Genomic DNA, 17005 nt, shown 5'->3' with positions numbered 1-17005 from the left:
TTTCTTGGACAGTAAATATCACAGAAAAAGTCAACCTCAATCTACCCTACAAAGCATAGTCGGAAACACAGTAGCCACACTAAGATTTGTTTCCACTTTGCCAACAGATGCGCATCGCGCGATGCTTCCTCTCTTCAAAGCACAAATATCGCACGCGACGCTTACTTTCAACCGCAGAATTTGGACTATAAAGGTTCCCCCTATCTCAAGGGACTATATCGAGCACTTCGAGTTTCAAGGAGGGCACTATTGTCAACACTCTCAACTTGTTATGTCAAAATTATCCTATCGTATCGTCATTATCTACCCCAATCTATCCATCCATCCCAGCCCTTCTCCGTCTCCCAATCACACACTCCCCAAAACCCTTCCATAGTTCCCAGGAAACAAGCCCTTGGCGCCCGCGTACACTCCCCAGAACCAATCGCCGTTGATGTCCTCGGCCTCGCGTATCTCCGCGAAGCGCGGGAACGCCAGCTCGTCTGCGACGTTGTCGCCCGCGGGGAAGTACGACCAATTTGCCTGGACGATGAGGCCGACGCCGCCGTCGGGGGGGAGGCGGGGTTTCTGCGATTGCTGCTGGGAGGATGAGGTTGGGGGAGGCGTTGTCGACGATGATGATGATTTGGGGGGTGGTGCATTCTCGGTTTGTGGGGAGCGTGGTTCTGGTAATGTGGAGTCCTCGCGGAGGGCCCAGCCGCCGACGAGGTTGCGGACGACGACGCGGCGCTGGCCGCCCGAGCGGTCTTCGAAGCCTACGAGGACCATTCGGTGGCCGCGGAGGCAGCGGCGCCATCCGTTCATGCCGTCTTCTTTGCTGATGCGCGAGGAGACGATGAGCTTTTGGTAGCACCCGGTGCAGATGTCGTAGTCGCCCTTGTTGCATTTCAGACAGTGATAGCGGGTGCATGACGGTGGGATTGGGTACGTGCAGATGTTGCAGACGGTCGTGAATGTGAGGGGGCGGAAGATGGAGTTTGCGATGGTGACGAGGCCTGGGCCACGGATAGGGGCGGCAGTTCGGGGTGTGCGTGGGGGAGTGGTTGCTTCGTGTGCTGGTGGAGATAGACCTGGGGAAATGGGAGCGGCTTGAGAAGTGGGTTCAGGATGGGGCGAGCTTGCGTCCGATGTAGGTCCTCCCAGCGTGGATTGCTTGGGTTGGTGAGCGACGGGTAGTAGAGGGTGCGTGCAATGCCGTCCTTGGTTCACGCAGTCATTGCAGAAACCCCAGTCGCCTTCATTACACACTTCACACTTCCAATAGCAGCCGTTCGCATACGCTTTGCAGAGGTCGCAGAAAACCCCCGATTCCAGTCGATATGCCGGGTCGTCCTCGGTCATGAGCGTGTGTGGAGGTGTTGGCGATTCCGTCATAGGCGTCTGTGGCCTGCGGTATCGTCGGCCTACAAGAATATGAGGATGTTCGTGGTTTGGAGGATATCCCCCGGCAGGAGCCTTTCGCTCATAACGAGGCCACGCTGCCCAGCCGAAGCCATACCAGTGCTCACAGCCCCGGGATGCCCGGTAGCATGTGATGCATATGTCGTAGTCGCCATTGTTACACGACGAGCAATGGTAATGTAGCTCATACTCAATGTGCTGTTTGTTGCACCGCTTGCAGGATATGTTAGGCTCGGCGTACAACGTTGGTGGCGGTGGTGTAGGTGCTGCTGCTGAGGAGCTCGTGGGTAGTCCGACTGCTGACGAGTCGTTCACTGAGCGTGGAAATGTAGCTGGAGATAGCATGGGAGGGGTACCATCATTGGCCGGGCGAGGCTGTCTTATGCTGGTAGGATCTGTGGTTCGTCGTGTGTTTGGCGGATGTAGGCCGATAGGATTTGCTGATTCGGGAGGGGATGACAGAGGAGAGGCCACGATCGCCGTCGTACTGGAAGGACTCTCGGCGGTGGGTCCATTGAACATTGCCCTTCTCGGCGAATTGGGATTCGATGATGAATGCGCTCGCAAACCACTTCGAAACTGCTGGCGTTCCTCAAGAGAACCTCGTTGTTGGTTTTCAGACAGCCGCCGCGGTGCCGAGCCTATTCCAGCCGTCGCGGGTCTTTCTCCCAGGTCGTTGGTAGAGTGCGAACCTTGTCTGGTGGATGTCACAGACAAAGGCGCAGGACGTTCGGATCTCCTTGCTGATCTCGAACTGCCCTGGCTCGAAGATCGCCGATGATGCTGGCGCGTAGTGCCCTGGTTTGCAGCTTCGATCAGTCCCGGTCGAGACACTGGCGGAGGCGCACGTGAGGAGCTCTGGCTATGGGGCGTGGCGGTCATACTTTCAGACCGGGCATGTCTCCTGCGGGCCTGCTCTTCGTCGCTGCGTATCGGCGGACTGCGAACATCTTGCGGCGTGGACGAGCCCGACACTGGAGCTTCCGCGCGACCTTCTCTTGCAAGCCGTTCCCTCCTCTCCCTCCGCTCCCGCTGCCGTTCTGATTGCCGTCTCCTGTAAGCTTGCGCGATCCTTTCACTGATCTCGTCCTCTTGCGCGACATCGATATTGTTGAGATCAATTCCGTCCAGCAGTCCCTCCTCCATGATTTGCCGCATGATCTCCTCTTCCATCTCTTGCGAGTCAAGCTCCGACGAACTGAGCAAAGACCTCAAACTCGACTGATGTTCCACATGCCTCGGCGGGATAATTTCTCTGGATCGCCTCTCTTCAGGTGGATTCCTACTCCTTGACCTCCCCTCCGTCCTTCTGCTGTCCCTCGACTCACGACTCGCATCTCTACTCCTCTCCCTCCTCCTTCGCTCTCGTGGTGGTTCCAGAGTCGCATTCGCATTCGTGTTCGCACTCGCGCTCGGAATCCCCATCTCCCTCAGACTCAACTGCTGCACCTCCTCCAACATCCTCCGATCCTCCTCCTCATCCTGTCCATCTCTCCTCCTCAGCTTCGGCATGATATTGTCCCCAGGCTTGTACTTCTCCCTATCCGAGCTCTTTTCGCTGTCGCTCTTCCCCCGCTCCGGATTCGCCTTCACGAACATGTCCAACAGCGTCGTGACGGTCGCATTGGGCTGCGTCGTGCGCACCGACGCGCGACATGACGGGCAGGTGTATGGGTGTATGGACGTGGCGGTGGACGCCTGGAACTGGAACCATTCTTTCAGACAGGCGCCGCAGAAGGTGTGTAGGCAGTCGAGGAGTGTGAGCGGTTGGTAGAGGAGGTCGGTGCAGATCTGAGTGGTGTTGAGGTTAGCAAGATGTTATCGATCCCTGTGTGGTGAAGAAGCGCGAGAAGCGGCAGATAGACGACGGGACGATATATTGGCGACGACACCACGGAATATTGAAGTTGGCGCAATTGTCGCGGAATGTATGTTGCCCTCGTGGTTGTTGTTGTTGTCTTTGCGCAGGAATTCCTCCTCTTTTCACCAAATGACGTTCCCTCTGTCGGCTGAAGGTCCCCCCTTCACCCCCACCCACCTCCGCAGCGCCTCCGCAAGGAAGGAAGGAATAGAGAGGCAACTACTCACAGAACAAGTCAATTCTTTCTCCAGGTCCATGAGCCCGGCCCGCCCGTCCTCGGCCATTTTGTTCAGTTCAGCATGCAAGCAGAGCAAACGAGCAGATTTCCAACAAGAAAGAAGCGTGGGCGGGCGTGGGCGTGGGCGTTGATGTGTTGTTCAACAGCGGTGTAAGGTGGAAACTTGAAAGGTGGACGTCCATGTAAGGTCGTCAGCCTGCTGGTACGCCATCAGCTTGGCGGTTCGCGAGTCACCCACCCGCGTCAATTAATCGAAAGAATATATTATACTTATGAGAAATAGATGGCTGAATTTTCTATCTGTGTACAGTGTATTTACGTTAGAATAACATTTACAAGGTTATGTCTAGATGCTGCTTGCTATTGTGACAATATGTGATCGTCCTACCAAATGTCCCAATCTGGTAGACTATTATTAGCCATCCACTGATCTACATCTACAAATGAACCTAACGTAGCACGAGCTACTACTTAGTTGTATCCAATATCAGCAAGAAATAGGTGATCCATTACATTTAAACAACAAGAAGACAAGAAGCAACCCCAAGCCTTGCCTATCCACCACCTATTCACACCAGGGGTCCAGACATATGATCACGTGAAACCCCTACACTCCTCCACTCCTCCGCTCCTCCATCCAGTCCTACATGACCTTCAGAAATCACAAGAAGAAGAAAAACAACAAGAAAAAAGGTTCACAGTTGCAAGTAACAGTACGAAACTCCCATCCAACCACCCACACAAAACCTCCCCTCCTCCACCAAACCCCCTCCGTTTCAGACGAACCAAAACCCCTAGCACAAACACAAACACTACACCAGATCTCATACCACCAACCCAAACTTACCCCTCGAAACAAGAAAGTGCTGCATGCATGACATCGCACGGAAAGATGGGTATCCGTGGATGTGCACCGGGGTGGCGAACGAGCCTTGTAGATCAGGTTTCGAAACGTGTGGGAATAGAGGGGAGTTGTTTGAAACCTTGGATATAAGGCTGAGTATCTAGTTTTATTCTGTCCTTTGTTTGTAATTTTGTGGGATTGACTGCATTTTCTACGATAGGGGGAGGAAAACAGACGGTGGCAAGTTGAAAAGGGTTATGTGACCTGCACATTGCTTTCGCGATACGGAGAAACTTATCTACCTAACGTATCTGATGCTAGCTAGGTACATAACTACGCCCTTTACTGTTGCTGCTGCTGGCCGGCCTGGGTTTGGCCGTTTTGAGTCTGTCCCTGTTGGGTCTGGCCGGCCTGCTGCTGGTTCGCGTTTCCGGTCTGCTGCTGCTGTTGCTGTTGCTGGCCGTTCTGCTGGATTTGCTGGTTGGCGTTACCGGCCTGCTGTCCCTGCTGGGTGGGATCTTGGATCTGTTGGCCAGCCTGCTGCTGGGTAGGGTCCTGGACCTGCTGTCCGGCCTGCTGCTGAGTAGGATCCTGAATCTGCTGACCGTTCTGCTGTCCTTGCTGGATCTGCTGTCCCTGCTGGACCTGTCCACCCTGCTGAACCTGACCCTGACCCTGGCCCTGAGTCTGGCCAACGATGCCGTTTCCAGTGCCAGATGCCAACGCGGCAGCGGCATCGAACGCCTGTTGGGGAGTACCAGGCTGGCCTCCGGGCTGGGTGGGACCCTGGCTCTGGACACCGCCTGTGATGCCCGTCTCGTCGCAGACCTGGGGACGGACTGCGCGGCTGGCTGAGCCGGTGGATGCCATGTAGGCATCGATGTTGGGGAGCACTGAATAGAACGAGATTTCATTAGTATACCTATGAGTCAAATTGGAGGGGAATACGTACCGTTAGTGCAGCGGTTCTGGTTGATCAGGTCGATGTTGTCGACGGCAGCACGGCCCTGAATAGACATAGTCATGAGTCTGTCGACGACGTCCTGGAAGGCACCTGCGGTAGCGAGAGTGCTGTTCGCAGCCTGGACGTTGGGGTCGGCGCCGTTGGCTTGGTCGATGATAGCCTTGTGCGTGAGTTCGTCAACCTCGGCGTTGAGGGCGACGGTTGCGGCTTGCTTGAAGGCGACGTTGTTCGTGATTCCCGCGCCGGTGTTGAGGAAGTTGGACACCATGCTGGTATCAGCCATCCAATTCGCGACGGCGGTTGCGAGATCGGCGTCACTGGGCGTGCCTTGTGCGGAGGTTCCGGCAGTGGGGAGGTTCTGGTTGTTCTGGTTGTTGACGCCCTGTTGGCCATTGACGTTTTGTTGGCCTTGAATGTTGCCATTCTGCTGTCCGTTCTGGAGCTGTTGTCCATTCTGTAGTTGCTGCCCGTTCTGGAGTTGCTGTCCATTCTGGAGCTGCTGTCCGTTCTGGAGCTGTTGGTTGTTTCCAGTCTGCTGCTGCTGCTGACCGGTCTGATCGATCTGCTGTCCAGCGGGCAAGCCACCAGCCTGGGTAGCCTGTCCACCATTGACATTAGTGTTGCCGTTGCCCTGCTGAGCGAGGGGAGCAGCGACGGCCGCGGCGGAAAGGAGAGATGCGATGATTATATACTTCATGTTGACGAAGTCTGAAACTGTGTCGCTGAAATGATAGTACGAAATAAAAAGTAGACGCTTTCGAGATCAACGAAAGGTAAAATAAACTTTAAGATCTAAGGAAAGAAGAGAAGAGAGTGGTACCAGCCTGTCGAGTCAATGGCAGCGCGAGGCTGGGTAGTATTTGTAGTGTCATGATGCTATCTCAATCACCACAGGGTTTCCATCACGAGATCCTGCGACCCCAAGACCACCGTCTCAACACCAGCATTCAAGACGATGCGACTACTTGGCAGTCATGTCTATGTGAGAGGTCATCCTAGGTGTGCACTTTTTGTCTGTTTTGACTATGTGCTTCATCCATTACGGAGACTGCCGAATGATCCGCATTTCCCTTTTAGGAACATCGAGGTCAATATTTAGACACACGGACGAGGTTCGAGCAGGGATGGTAGGCGAAGAAAAACAGTCCAAACACAAGAGAGATGTTTGGGGATCAGAGGGTGATGTTTCGCTGGCGTCTGAGGGTAGTTTCGGTGGTCTTGGCACCAGAAGCTTGCCATGAACATCATGTCTTGAGATTAGCTTAAGTCGACCAATGCCAGAAACATTTAGTTTGTGAGATCATTAAAAGAAAAATGGTCATCGTGAAGTCTCGACTCGGCTTCTCCGGTTCCGAGAGTGCCTTGCTCATTCTCAAGCTGCATTAATATATTGCGGAGATGGAAACACCACTCGATGAACTCTGGTTTCTCCGCATTCAATGCACGATCTGACCGTATCTGGGTACGGGGAGTCTTCTTACTAGTTTGATGAATATCATTTGGCATTTACGCATTTCGATTGACTGATATTTGCATGGGAAGGGTCTGAGTCTTGCATCCACTGGAAACGAATTTGGCGAGACCGAGGCAGCACAAGGGATCGTGCAAGAGGAGTTTAAACGTAGAGGAGTCTTGACGGAATATTCAATTTTCCGACTGTTTCTTAACCATCAAGCCAATTCGATGTGGCCGGACCTATTTCAGGTGTTGCGTAATTATCGTACCATTCTATTGAGATATACCGAAGTGGTTTGGCTTATCGTCCGATTCTCGCACAACCCATCCATAACCGAGTTTATGAACTCGTCTGCGTCGCTTCATCTTTGTCTGCAATCTCAGACATCGGACCCTCAGCGCCATTGTGTTGATCGTCCGGCCACCCAGTCCATTCCTTGCCGCTCTGTTCTGGGTCCATTTGGGTCTGTATCTTTCGAATCACCCTGGCTGGGTTCCCCGCAACGACGGTGAATTCGGGAACGTTCTTGGTAACGACGCTTCCCGCACCGACTGTGCTTCCCCGCCCAATCGTCACACCGGGTAGAATGGTGACATTTCCTCCAATCCAGCAGTCCTCACCAATGTGTATCTCCTTGCCCGTCTCAGGTCCCTGCGTGCCTCTGCGAATGACGGGGTCGAGGGGATGTGTACCGGAGAAGAAGCCTATATTTGGGCCACATAATGTACGCGAGCCGATCGTGATGAGGCAGGTATCGAGGAAGGTAGCATTAAAGTTTACGAAAACATTTTGGCCGAGACGGACATTGAATCCGTAATCCATCTTGAACGGTGGTTCAATCCAAGGGTCGTTCTGGAATAGAGCATCGTCCTCTTCCGGGGTGGCGGCTGGAGGGGGCAATGGAGTCTCGTCTTGAACCACACTGGACGACAGATGGTCAACTATACGAAGACATACGATGGTGGAGAAGGATATAGCAACTTACTCACGATACAGCTCAGTCAGCCTTCTCCGCGAAACCTCACCGGCATTGTTGAAGCGATCACAGGCATGTTTACAACGTGCTCTCTGGGCTACTAGTTCCGGTGTGAACGCATGGTACAGCTCGCCCCGGAGCATCTTCTGTTTGTTCACGGAGAGAGCCATGTTGAGGTATGTGCACTGGTGTCAATTGAGAGTCACACAAACGAGGAAAGAAGTCAAATAAAATTGAAGAGGCTGAGAAACACAACGATCTCGAACTTTATGGCAGGACTTGATCCGGTGGATATGCTCCGGTGGAAAGAATTAGTATGTATGTCACTCCGAGCGAAAGTCCGATGTTGTCGAGCTATCCTTGGAGAGATGAAGACATATGGTGGGGCATGTGAATGTTTACGACTGATTAGGTAACCGCATGTTTACTTTCTTTTTGGATGGCGATCATCAATTGGACGGGCCTCGGACCGACAAGGATCTGACAGGGATTATGGTTCTGTAGATTGCGCTACACCCAATACGATTTAGTCCAGAGACTGACCTCATCGGGGGACGGATGATCCCGTCGTTCCGTCGCGAAACATCAAAGAAACCATTGAGAACAATCACAACCTCAACCGTGTTCACAACCAACATCACATTCACACGTCTTACTATTGTTCTCTTCCCTCTACCCATCTTAACTTAGCGCCCTCGCGGCACAGCTTTGTTATCATCTTGCGCAAATCATGTCCTTCATCTAATCTTAACCATTTTGATACCCCTTCTCTTTCTACTTATTACTCTCCTTTGCAACATTTACTTGTTCAATAACCACCTATCTTAAACATCGCAACCATGGCAGACACCCAGAATGGATTCGCGTCTGCTCCCTCTACGCAGCCAGAGACATCCTTCTCTGCGAACCGAACTCAAGCAGCGCCCTCCTTCTCCGTGCGCCCGCGACAGAACCATTTGTCACCCCGAGCAACCTCTCCCTCCGCGCCCACCATCCCGCACGATCTCTTCCCAGGCGAAACCCGCTCCCTCTCAGGAATCGCCCTCCGCGCATTTCTCCTCGGCATGAACGCTGCGCTGGGCTACACTCTCACCCTCGTCCTCCTCTACTACGACTCCCGACTCTGGCGCCCGGCCTTCTTTGTCGGCACCCTCTGCACATTCCACTTCCTCGAGTTCTGGACGACCGCGCGATACAACACCCCCGCCGCAACCACAAGCTCCTTCCTCCTCACGAACGGCGCCCGCTACCGCCAGGCCCACACATTCGCATTCATCGAGTCCCTCCTGACATCCTACTTCCTGCCCCACTGGCAATCCCGCGTCAACCCTCCGCTCGTAATCGCACTTGGCGTCGCTCTTATCCTCGTCGGACAGGTCGTGCGGAGTCTCGCGATGGTGCAGGCGGGCACCAACTTCAACCACCACGTCCAGTCTCGGAAGAACGAGGGCCACGTTTTGGTCACCGAGGGCCTATACGCTATCTTCAGGCACCCATCGTATTTTGGGTTCTTCTGGTGGGGTCTGGGAACGCAGGTTGCGTTGGGGAATACAGTCAGTTTTGTGGGATATACGGGTGTGCTGTGGTATTTTTTCCAGCATAGAATTATCAGTCAGTCTTTTGCCCCTCTTTCCCCCGTTCTACATCACGGTAACATGACTAACGAGGAGCAGACGAAGAAATATATTTGGTCGCGTTCTTTGGCAAGGACTACGAGGCGTATAGAGCTAGGACAAGGGTATGGATCCCGTTCATTCGGTAGCGCGGCGGCGATTCTGCATAGATACCCCCATTTTCCTCCTTCTCCCGACTTTTCAGAGTTTGGATACACAGCGTACCATCAATCTATAGGGAAGAATATACGCAATACGGCGCACTACCAATTTACATGCGCTTTCACCCACCAGTGACGTATGCCATGCGCGTGATGTCGGTTTTGATCTTTGCTCATGAACAATGTGGGAAATGTGTGCATATCTTGTGTTTTCTTTCATTTTTATTGTTCTTTTTGATAATGCGCTCCAAGCGGACAAAAAAGCCCCCCGCCCCAACAAGTAGCATCCCAGGCACAGAAGAATAGATGAAAACTAACGGACAAAAAAAAAGGGGGAAGAAACTCTTTCATACATACTCCAGGACCGAATTTTGATTTTGTTCCTCATCAGAAAAACCCTGACCCTGACCCTGACCCCTGACGTGACATGACATGTAGATTGACATACTCGTAAGACAGAACCATCATACAGCAAAGACGAAGACGACTACCCACACTGGAAACCCGCAGAACATTTTTTCCTGGTCGATCGTGAAGAATTGGTGATTAGACAGCGCATGGAATGTCGCGATCACGCACCGTCAGTGACGCAGCCGTGGCTAGCATCCTTGACGAACCTCGCGTACTTGAACAGCGTGCCCTTGCTGTACTTGAGGGGCGGTGCGGTCCAGGCGTCCTTCCTCCTCGCGAGCTCCTCGTCGCTGACGTCAACGCTCAACTCGCGCTTCTCGGCGTCGATGGTGATGACGTCGCCGTCCTGGACGAGGCCGATGGCGCCGCCCTCCTGGGCCTCGGGCACGATGTGGCCGATGAGGAAGCCGTGGGAGCCGCCGGAGAAGCGGCCGTCGGTCAACAGCGCGACGTCCTTGCCGAGGCCGGCGCCCATGATCGCGGACGACGGCTTCAGCATCTCCGGCATGCCTGGGCCGCCCTTGGGGCCTTCGTATCGGATGATGACAACCGTCTTCTCGCCCTTCTTGATCTCGCCGGCCTCGAGCGCGGAGATGAAGTCGTCCTCGGCGTCGTACACTTTGGCTTTGCCGACGAAGCGGAGGCCCTCCTTGCCCGTGATCTTGCCTACGCAGCCGCCTGGTGCGAGATTGCCGCGGAGGATCTGGATGTGGCCGGTGGGTTTGATGGGGTTGGAGAAGGGTCGGATGATGTCCTGGTCGGCGGGGAAGTCGGGCACGTCCTTGAGGTTCTCCTTGAGGGGCTTGCCGGTGACGGTCATGCCTTCGCCCTTGATGACGCCCTCTTTAAGGAGGAATTTGAGGAGGGATGGGGTGCCGCCGATGTTGTAGATGTCGGCGATGACGTATTTTCCGGAGGGCTTGAGGTCGGCGAGGAAGGGGGTGCGATCGGAGACGGATTGGAAGTCTTCGATGTTGAGCTTGATGCCGACGGAATCGGCGATGGCGATAAGGTGGAGGACGGCGTTGGTAGAGCCACCAGTGATGTTGACGAGAATCATGGCCTCTTCGATGGCCTGGCGGGTGATGATGTCGCGGGGTCGGATGTCTTCCTTCAGGAGGTTCTTGATGGCGCCTCCGGCTGCGAGACACTCGAGAACCTTGGCCTTGGAGTTGGCCGGGTTGGACGAGGAGCCGGGGAGGGTGAGACCGATGGTCTCAATGGCGAGGGCCATGGTGTTGGCGGTGTACATGCCTCCGCAAGCTCCCTGACCGTTGCAGGCGTGGCGGATGATGTCGAAGCGCTGCTCCTCGTTGATCTCGCCCGTGATGAACTGGCCGTAGGCCTGGAAGGCAGAGACGATGTCGATGGATTCGTTGTTCATGGTTTTGGCGCAGCCGGGCTGGATGGTGCCGCCGTAGACCATGATGGAGGGACGGTTGACACGGCCCATGGCCATGACTACACCGGGCATGTTCTTGTCACAGCCAGGAATGGAGATGTTCGCATCGTACCACTGACCGCCCATGACCGTCTCGATCGAGTCGGCAATGATCTCGCGCGACTGCAGGGAATATCGCATGCCCTTTGTGCCCATGGAGATACCGTCACTAACACCAATTGTATTGAATTGCATACCCTTGAGTCCCGCCCTTTCGACACCCTCCTTGACCTTGTGGTTCAGGTCGAGCAGATGCATGTTGCATGGGTTACCCGAGTACCACACCGACGAGATTCCGACCTGGGCCTTGTTCATGTCCTCCTCGTCCATACCGGTGGCGTACAGCATGGCCTGGGAGGCACCCTGGGATTTAGGCTGCGTGATGAACTTGCTGACCGAGTTCAGCTCAGTTTCGGGCCTGGCCTTGAGGCCGGAGGAGCTCGAGAGTGCTCGTCTGTGGGTGGTTGTTAGCTATACTGACACGGCATGTGTGGGCGGGGGGGTAGCCCAAGAAATAAATTTAGACGGGAATGACATACGTCTGGGGCCATTGAAGACGAGACGAGCACTTTGAGCGGGAGAATGCAGCTCCTAGGCGTGAAAGAGACATTGTGTGCAGCTTTCTCACGCTCGAAGAGGTGACAATTGCTCAAAATGTGAATGTTTCTGGGTGGCAGATTCGTCTGGGATTTTATGTATCTCGGAGGTCCGGTCATCGCAGCGATGGAGAGAATGCCGCCTGGTCCAAGCTTGCTGCTCTGCGGCCAATCAAAAGTCGCCGGTTGTCATACTAGTTAACCATCTTAACTGGAATGCGTAAAGTGGAACAGTCATATTATCTGCTATAGCTATAATCGTTGTCACTAGCAGTGAGTTCATGTGGAATTGCATAAGAAGATTGGATCAAAAGAATAATGGACGTCGACTGGGCTGTTGATGCTTCCTTCCTGGAGGCGAGGGAGGAGTAACGTAGCTCCAATCATGTGACGCACAATGATAGTCATCAACTTCGACGAACCCCCAATCTGTGTGTCTTGATATTTACAACTCTACTTCATATGTACATCCATCTTGCTCATACCTACTTCTCCACCCCTGAATACCGAATATCGCCATCTGATTCCTGAATCTTCTCCAACGCTTTTTTTTGAAGTGATGCCCGCTGTGAATGTCAGGCTAATTAACGAGACCGGAGACAGGGGAATACATCCCGGAAAGCCACTTCTCTTCTACAAACGAAAATAATACGTCATACTCCAATGGCTGTTCTACATGATGTGTGTAAGGTTCCGTGCGGTTGGTCCCACGGTGATACGGTCGATGATCCCTTGCTACTCCACTTTTGATCTCTCCAGCACTCTGATAGAACTAATGGTTACGACCGGATCGGATAGCCTACCGTCTGAACTCATGGCAGACCCTTGAACAAGGAAAACAGTCATTGTGCGTGGCATCAGTCACAAAATTGAAGCACAATTGGTGCATCTTCATGTGCAAATGCCGTTCTCACAATAAAGCACAGCTTTTCGCGCAACTCCTCCTCAGTCGAGCGCTGGCCGACGTGGTTTCTTTGTTTCATCAGTCGCCAACCGGCGCCAGACCACAATCTGATATCAGGACCCACTCCATCACCATAGATCCGCGCCAGGTTGCGAAGCCATCTTGCAAGACAAACGCATCGAGATTTCAATAACGCAGTCTCACTCTGCACCCCCGCTGGTCTGAGGGGGGGAGACACCTGTCAGCTCTGTGTCGCAAGGCTGAGGCCAATTCGTCCTACCTATCATGGGCTCAAACGACTCTCAGCTTATGTCTTCCCCTCCAATCATGTACACACCCAGACCATTGGGACTATCAACAGATCCCTCATTTGTGGACGAATCCGTCTTCGAATGCATGTTGACGTTAGTGGACTTATCTCCCGACGGTCCCAGGGCCGACAACATGGCATATCCTGCGCCATTAGCCGTGAAATAATGTTCTAATCCCAAGAATGTGTTTGCCTAATCCAATCTTAAGCTCACATATATCTAGACTGGAGTCAGGTGGTTTTCACCACCATCTAGTATCCCTCTTTTGATCGTTTTAGGTGTACAACGTCCAGCAAGATAAATCGGTTGAATTTTCTCTCAATTACGGGAAGGCTGGGCTTGCTCATCGCAGCCAAACTTCTACAACTCATCAAATGGCGACTCAGGGTGGTCGGGGTCGTGGCTTTGGGCGTGGCGGAGGTGGGGGTGGTAGGGGAAACTTCCAGCCTCGCGGTGGAGGGGGAGGCTATTATCAGTCTCACGGCGGAGGGGGTGGAGGGCGCGGTTTCGACAAAGCAGTCTATTCGTGAGTGTGAGCGTGTCCACTTGTTCGTCCACCTGCTAATGCAACTGCTCAGAGGCTCAAAGGGTGTAATACCCCCGCCGGACGATAAGGTCACTAGGAATGAGAACACACTTCTTCCACCGAATGGCACGACGCCACTCTCGCTCGGGGGATTGAGCGTGAGAGAGAACTTCCCACGCCGTCCAGCTTTTGGCACAAGGGGAACTCCGGTGACTCTGTGGGCCAATTACTTCGAATTGATGCCGGCGTCGACTTTAGTCCTCTATCGCTACGATATCGCTATTGCACCAACAGTCGCGGGAAGGAAATTGAGCCAGGTCGTCAGCCTACTTCTGGAGACAGCCGAAATGCGTCCATTCAAATTACATGTCGTGACTGACTTCAAAGCGATCTTGATCTCTCGCACGAAACTGCCCGAGGACGAGCTCATCATCGACATCCCGTATCAAGCCGAAGGCGAAGACGAGCCCCAGCAGGGTGCAGCGACTTATACAGTCCGTCTACGACTCACAAACATTCTCAGTGTCTCCGAGCTTTTACGCTACTTGACTTCCACCAACATTGGCGCACATTACGACAACACGCCAGAGGTGGTCCAAGCATTGAACATCTTCCTCAATCATTACGCCAAATCTGCAGGCAATCTTGCAACAATTGGATCAAGCAAGAGCTTCTCCCTCAACAGTGGTTCCCAAGCTACTAACTTGGGTGCTGGTTTGACCGCCATTCGGGGCTTCTTTTCTAGCATCAGAGTCGCTAGCAGTCGCATTCTCGTCAATGTCAACGTGAGCCATGGCGCGTTTTACGAGCATGGTCCTCTCGTGAGGCTGATGGAAAGCTATCTCCATGAAAATCGGAACAACAAGGCTGCCCTGGGAAAGTTCTTGCAGAAGGTGAGAATTCGATATACGCATTTACCACCCGTCAAGAACAGAGCTGGTGTCGTCATAGTCCGACCGAGGACGATTTTCGGTCTTGCAACACCATACGATGGTCGTGGCTCTGACCATTCGCCTCGGGTAAAGGCTTATGGTGCAGGTGCAGAGGACGTGGAGTTCTGGCTTGAAGGTAAATCCAAGGCAACTTCCAGCGGTTCATCTGGCGGTAAGAAGGGTGCAAAAAAGGGTGGCGGTGGTGATGCAGCAAAGTCGGCTGCACCGGGGCGCTACATCACTGTGGCAAAGTTCTTCCAAGAAGGCATGTCTCCTTGGCTTGTGTATTTTATGATGTTGTGCTGACCTGCTGCTAGAACACGGTATGCGACTCAAGCGATCTGACCTTCCTGTCGTCAACACCGGTACTCGGGAAAAACCGGTCTATCTCCCCCCAGAAGTGTGCGAGGTGCTGCCAGGACAGAATTCCAAAACGAAGCTTGGTTCTGGGCAAACACAGAGAATGATCAAATTCGCCGTAAGGAAGCCCGTTGACAATGCAAAATCTATCGTCCAAGGCGGCCTCGTAACCGTGGGTCTGGATCCTAAAACCAACATACTTTTGGTGAGTTGGTATCCTTATGCTTAAATGTCGCAAGACTAACCTCATTCAAGCGTGAATTTGGCATCACTGCCTCGCCAGAGCTCATCACTGTACTAGGACGCGTACTGAATCAACCGAAAATCCTATACAAAAAGAATGCTTCCGCAATACCGCGCGCCGGGTCTTGGAATATGATGGATATTCAATTCAGTGCCACTGCACAACTCGAGGCCTGGGGTACGCTCCTTATATCAATGCCCGGGTACAGCGACGTTGGTATAGACAGCCTGAAGAGGCCTCTGACGGAATTCCACATTGCGTTAAATAAAGTTGGGATTGCTGCCCCACCACCCTCGACCCCCAAACAATTGGTTATGAACCATGCAGATGATCCGTCGCTTGAGCAGATGATTGCTATGGCTTCACAAAAGTTGCGTGTTCTACTGATCATTCTGCCAGATGCCAATGCACAACTTTATAATCGGATCAAGTTTTACGGCGACGTCAAATATGGCGTCCATACGATCTGCATGATCGCCTCGAAACTCATGAAAGAGAGAGGCCGGGATCAATACTGTGCCAACGTTGCATTGAAGTTGAACCTCAAGTTGGGTGGCATCAATCAGCAAGTCAACCCTCAAAACCTGTCTCTTATTGAGGAGGATAAGACGATGATCGTAGGCATCGATGTCACGCATCCTTCTCCCGGATCCAGCGCGAAGGCTCCAAGCGTAGCTGGCATGGTCGCCAGCATCGACAAGCGCCTCGGCCAATGGCCAGCAACGCTTCGCGTCCAGACTGCGCGTCAAGAACATGTTGCCGACCTCACCGACATGCTCAAGTCGCGTCTGCAGCTGTGGAAGACTAAAGGCAGACACGCAAGCTTCCCGGAGAACATTTTGATCTATCGTGACGGCGTCTCCGAGGGTCAATACGCCAAAGTCATCGACGAAGAGCTTCCCCTCCTCCGCGCGGCCTGCAAAGACCTCTACCCAGCACCAGACCAGAAGAGAGGCCTCCCACGTTTCAGCATCGTCATCGCCGGCAAACGCCACAAGACGCGCTTCTACCCAACCAAGGAAGCCGATGCCGACAAGCACTCGAACCCCAGTTCCGGCACCGTCGTCGATCGGGGCGTCACAGAGGCACGCAACTGGGACTTCTTCCTCCAAGCTCACACCGCATTGCAGGGTACAGCACGACCCTGCCATTACTACATCATTCTCGACGAGATTCTCAGAGAACGTTACAAGACCGTTCCGCCGCCATACACCAACGTGGCCGATATCCTCGAAGAGCTAACGCACAGTCTGTGCTATCTCTTCGGACGGGCGACCAAAGCGGTGAGCCTTTGCCCGCCTGCGTACTACGCGGACATCGTGTGCGAGCGTGCTAGGTGCTACATGAGCGATCTCTTCGACTCGCCCCCACAGTCTGTCGCTCCCTCTGTCGCCGGTGCGTCTGCTGCTCCCTCTATCGCCGATGCATCTGCTGCTTCCTCTGTCGCCGATGCATCTGCCACTCCCCCCGTACCCGGCGCTTCTGCCACTCCCCCCGTCGCCGGTGCGTCTGCTCCCTCCGTCGCTGGTGCGACTAATCAGGGTGGCGGACAACAGGTGGGGCATAGTAGGGTGCAAGTACACAACCGCCTGAAGGACACAATGTTCTACATCTGAGCGCGTCACGCGTCGTCTTAGGGATGAACAATGAGAGAGAGGAGGGAATGGGGATATGAATATCAAGTAGACTGAGGGGTATGGAGGTTAGGATTCGGCGTTTCTGGTTTTCATTTAAAAGATTTCGGCTCCACTGACATCATAAATCAT

The 17005-nt window shown here is 53.5% G+C and overlaps 5 protein-coding genes across 5 annotated transcripts; 2 read left to right on the top strand and 3 right to left on the bottom strand.

Annotated features, from left to right (window-relative positions):
- Positions 1–268: 268 nt before the first annotated feature.
- BU24DRAFT_402903 (uncharacterized protein) lies at positions 269–3638 on the bottom strand. Its single transcript, XM_033525548.1, has 2 exons — positions 3490–3638; positions 269–3192 (listed from the first exon to the last, which is right to left on the bottom strand). The coding sequence occupies exons 1-2, from the start codon at positions 3544–3546 to the stop codon at positions 349–351; spliced, it is 2901 nt and encodes a 966-aa protein (XP_033377000.1). The 5' UTR covers positions 3547–3638; the 3' UTR covers positions 269–348.
- A 952-nt stretch (positions 3639–4590) lies between these two features.
- BU24DRAFT_94604 (uncharacterized protein) lies at positions 4591–6169 on the bottom strand. The gene is made up of 2 exons (XM_033534833.1): positions 5297–6169; positions 4591–5237 (listed from the first exon to the last, which is right to left on the bottom strand). Exons 1-2 carry the CDS (start codon positions 6003–6005, stop codon positions 4687–4689), a joined length of 1260 nt encoding a protein of 419 aa, XP_033376999.1. The 5' UTR covers positions 6006–6169; the 3' UTR covers positions 4591–4686.
- Positions 6170–8331: 2162 nt separating this feature from the next.
- Positions 8332–9649, top strand: BU24DRAFT_429235 (protein-S-isoprenylcysteine O-methyltransferase). Its single transcript, XM_033529690.1, has 2 exons — positions 8332–9351; positions 9414–9649. Exons 1-2 carry the CDS (start codon positions 8580–8582, stop codon positions 9500–9502), a joined length of 861 nt encoding a protein of 286 aa, XP_033376998.1. The 5' UTR covers positions 8332–8579; the 3' UTR covers positions 9503–9649.
- Positions 9638–12050, bottom strand: BU24DRAFT_402894 (dihydroxy-acid dehydratase). The gene is made up of 2 exons (XM_033525547.1): positions 11906–12050; positions 9638–11820 (listed from the first exon to the last, which is right to left on the bottom strand). Exons 1-2 carry the CDS (start codon positions 11974–11976, stop codon positions 10086–10088), a joined length of 1806 nt encoding a protein of 601 aa, XP_033376997.1. The 5' UTR covers positions 11977–12050; the 3' UTR covers positions 9638–10085.
- A 1501-nt stretch (positions 12051–13551) lies between these two features.
- BU24DRAFT_437771 (Piwi-domain-containing protein) lies at positions 13552–16855 on the top strand (the record flags this gene model as incomplete). The annotated part of the gene is made up of 4 exons (XM_033530222.1): positions 13552–13703; positions 13756–14900; positions 14953–15200; positions 15251–16855. 4 exons carry the CDS (start codon positions 13552–13554, stop codon positions 16853–16855), a joined length of 3150 nt encoding a protein of 1049 aa, XP_033376996.1.
- Between the last annotated feature and the right edge of the window lie 150 nt (positions 16856–17005).

This window comes from Aaosphaeria arxii (genome assembly GCF_010015735.1).
Source record: "Aaosphaeria arxii CBS 175.79 unplaced genomic scaffold BU24scaffold_17, whole genome shotgun sequence".
In the NCBI taxonomy this organism is placed as follows: domain Eukaryota; kingdom Fungi; phylum Ascomycota; class Dothideomycetes; order Pleosporales; genus Aaosphaeria; species Aaosphaeria arxii.
Note: the sequence above shows the minus strand (reverse complement) of the source record. Positions and strands in the feature narration are given on the sequence as shown.

Excerpts from the sequence above, each read along its gene's own strand:
- BU24DRAFT_429235 (XM_033529690.1), top strand. The coding sequence starts at position 8,580 with ATGGCAGACACCCAGAATGGATTCGCGTCTGCTCCCTCTACGCAGCCA. Across the intron at positions 9,352-9,413 it reads TTTCCAGCATAGAATTATCA|ACGAAGAAATATATTTGGTC; the intron begins GTCAGTCTTTTG and ends AACGAGGAGCAG.
- BU24DRAFT_94604 (XM_033534833.1), bottom strand. The coding sequence starts at position 6,005 with ATGAAGTATATAATCATCGCATCTCTCCTTTCCGCCGCGGCCGTCGCT. Across the intron at positions 5,238-5,296 it reads CCAGAACCGCTGCACTAACG|TGCTCCCCAACATCGATGCC; the intron begins GTACGTATTCCC and ends CGTTCTATTCAG.
- BU24DRAFT_402903 (XM_033525548.1), bottom strand. The coding sequence starts at position 3,546 with ATGGCCGAGGACGGGCGGGCCGGGCTCATGGACCTGGAGAAAGAATTG. Across the intron at positions 3,193-3,489 it reads AGAAAGAATTGACTTGTTCT|ATCTGCACCGACCTCCTCTA; the intron begins GTGAGTAGTTGC and ends AACACCACTCAG.
- BU24DRAFT_402894 (XM_033525547.1), bottom strand. The coding sequence starts at position 11,976 with ATGTCTCTTTCACGCCTAGGAGCTGCATTCTCCCGCTCAAAGTGCTCG. Across the intron at positions 11,821-11,905 it reads CGTCTTCAATGGCCCCAGAC|ACGAGCACTCTCGAGCTCCT; the intron begins GTATGTCATTCC and ends AACCACCCACAG.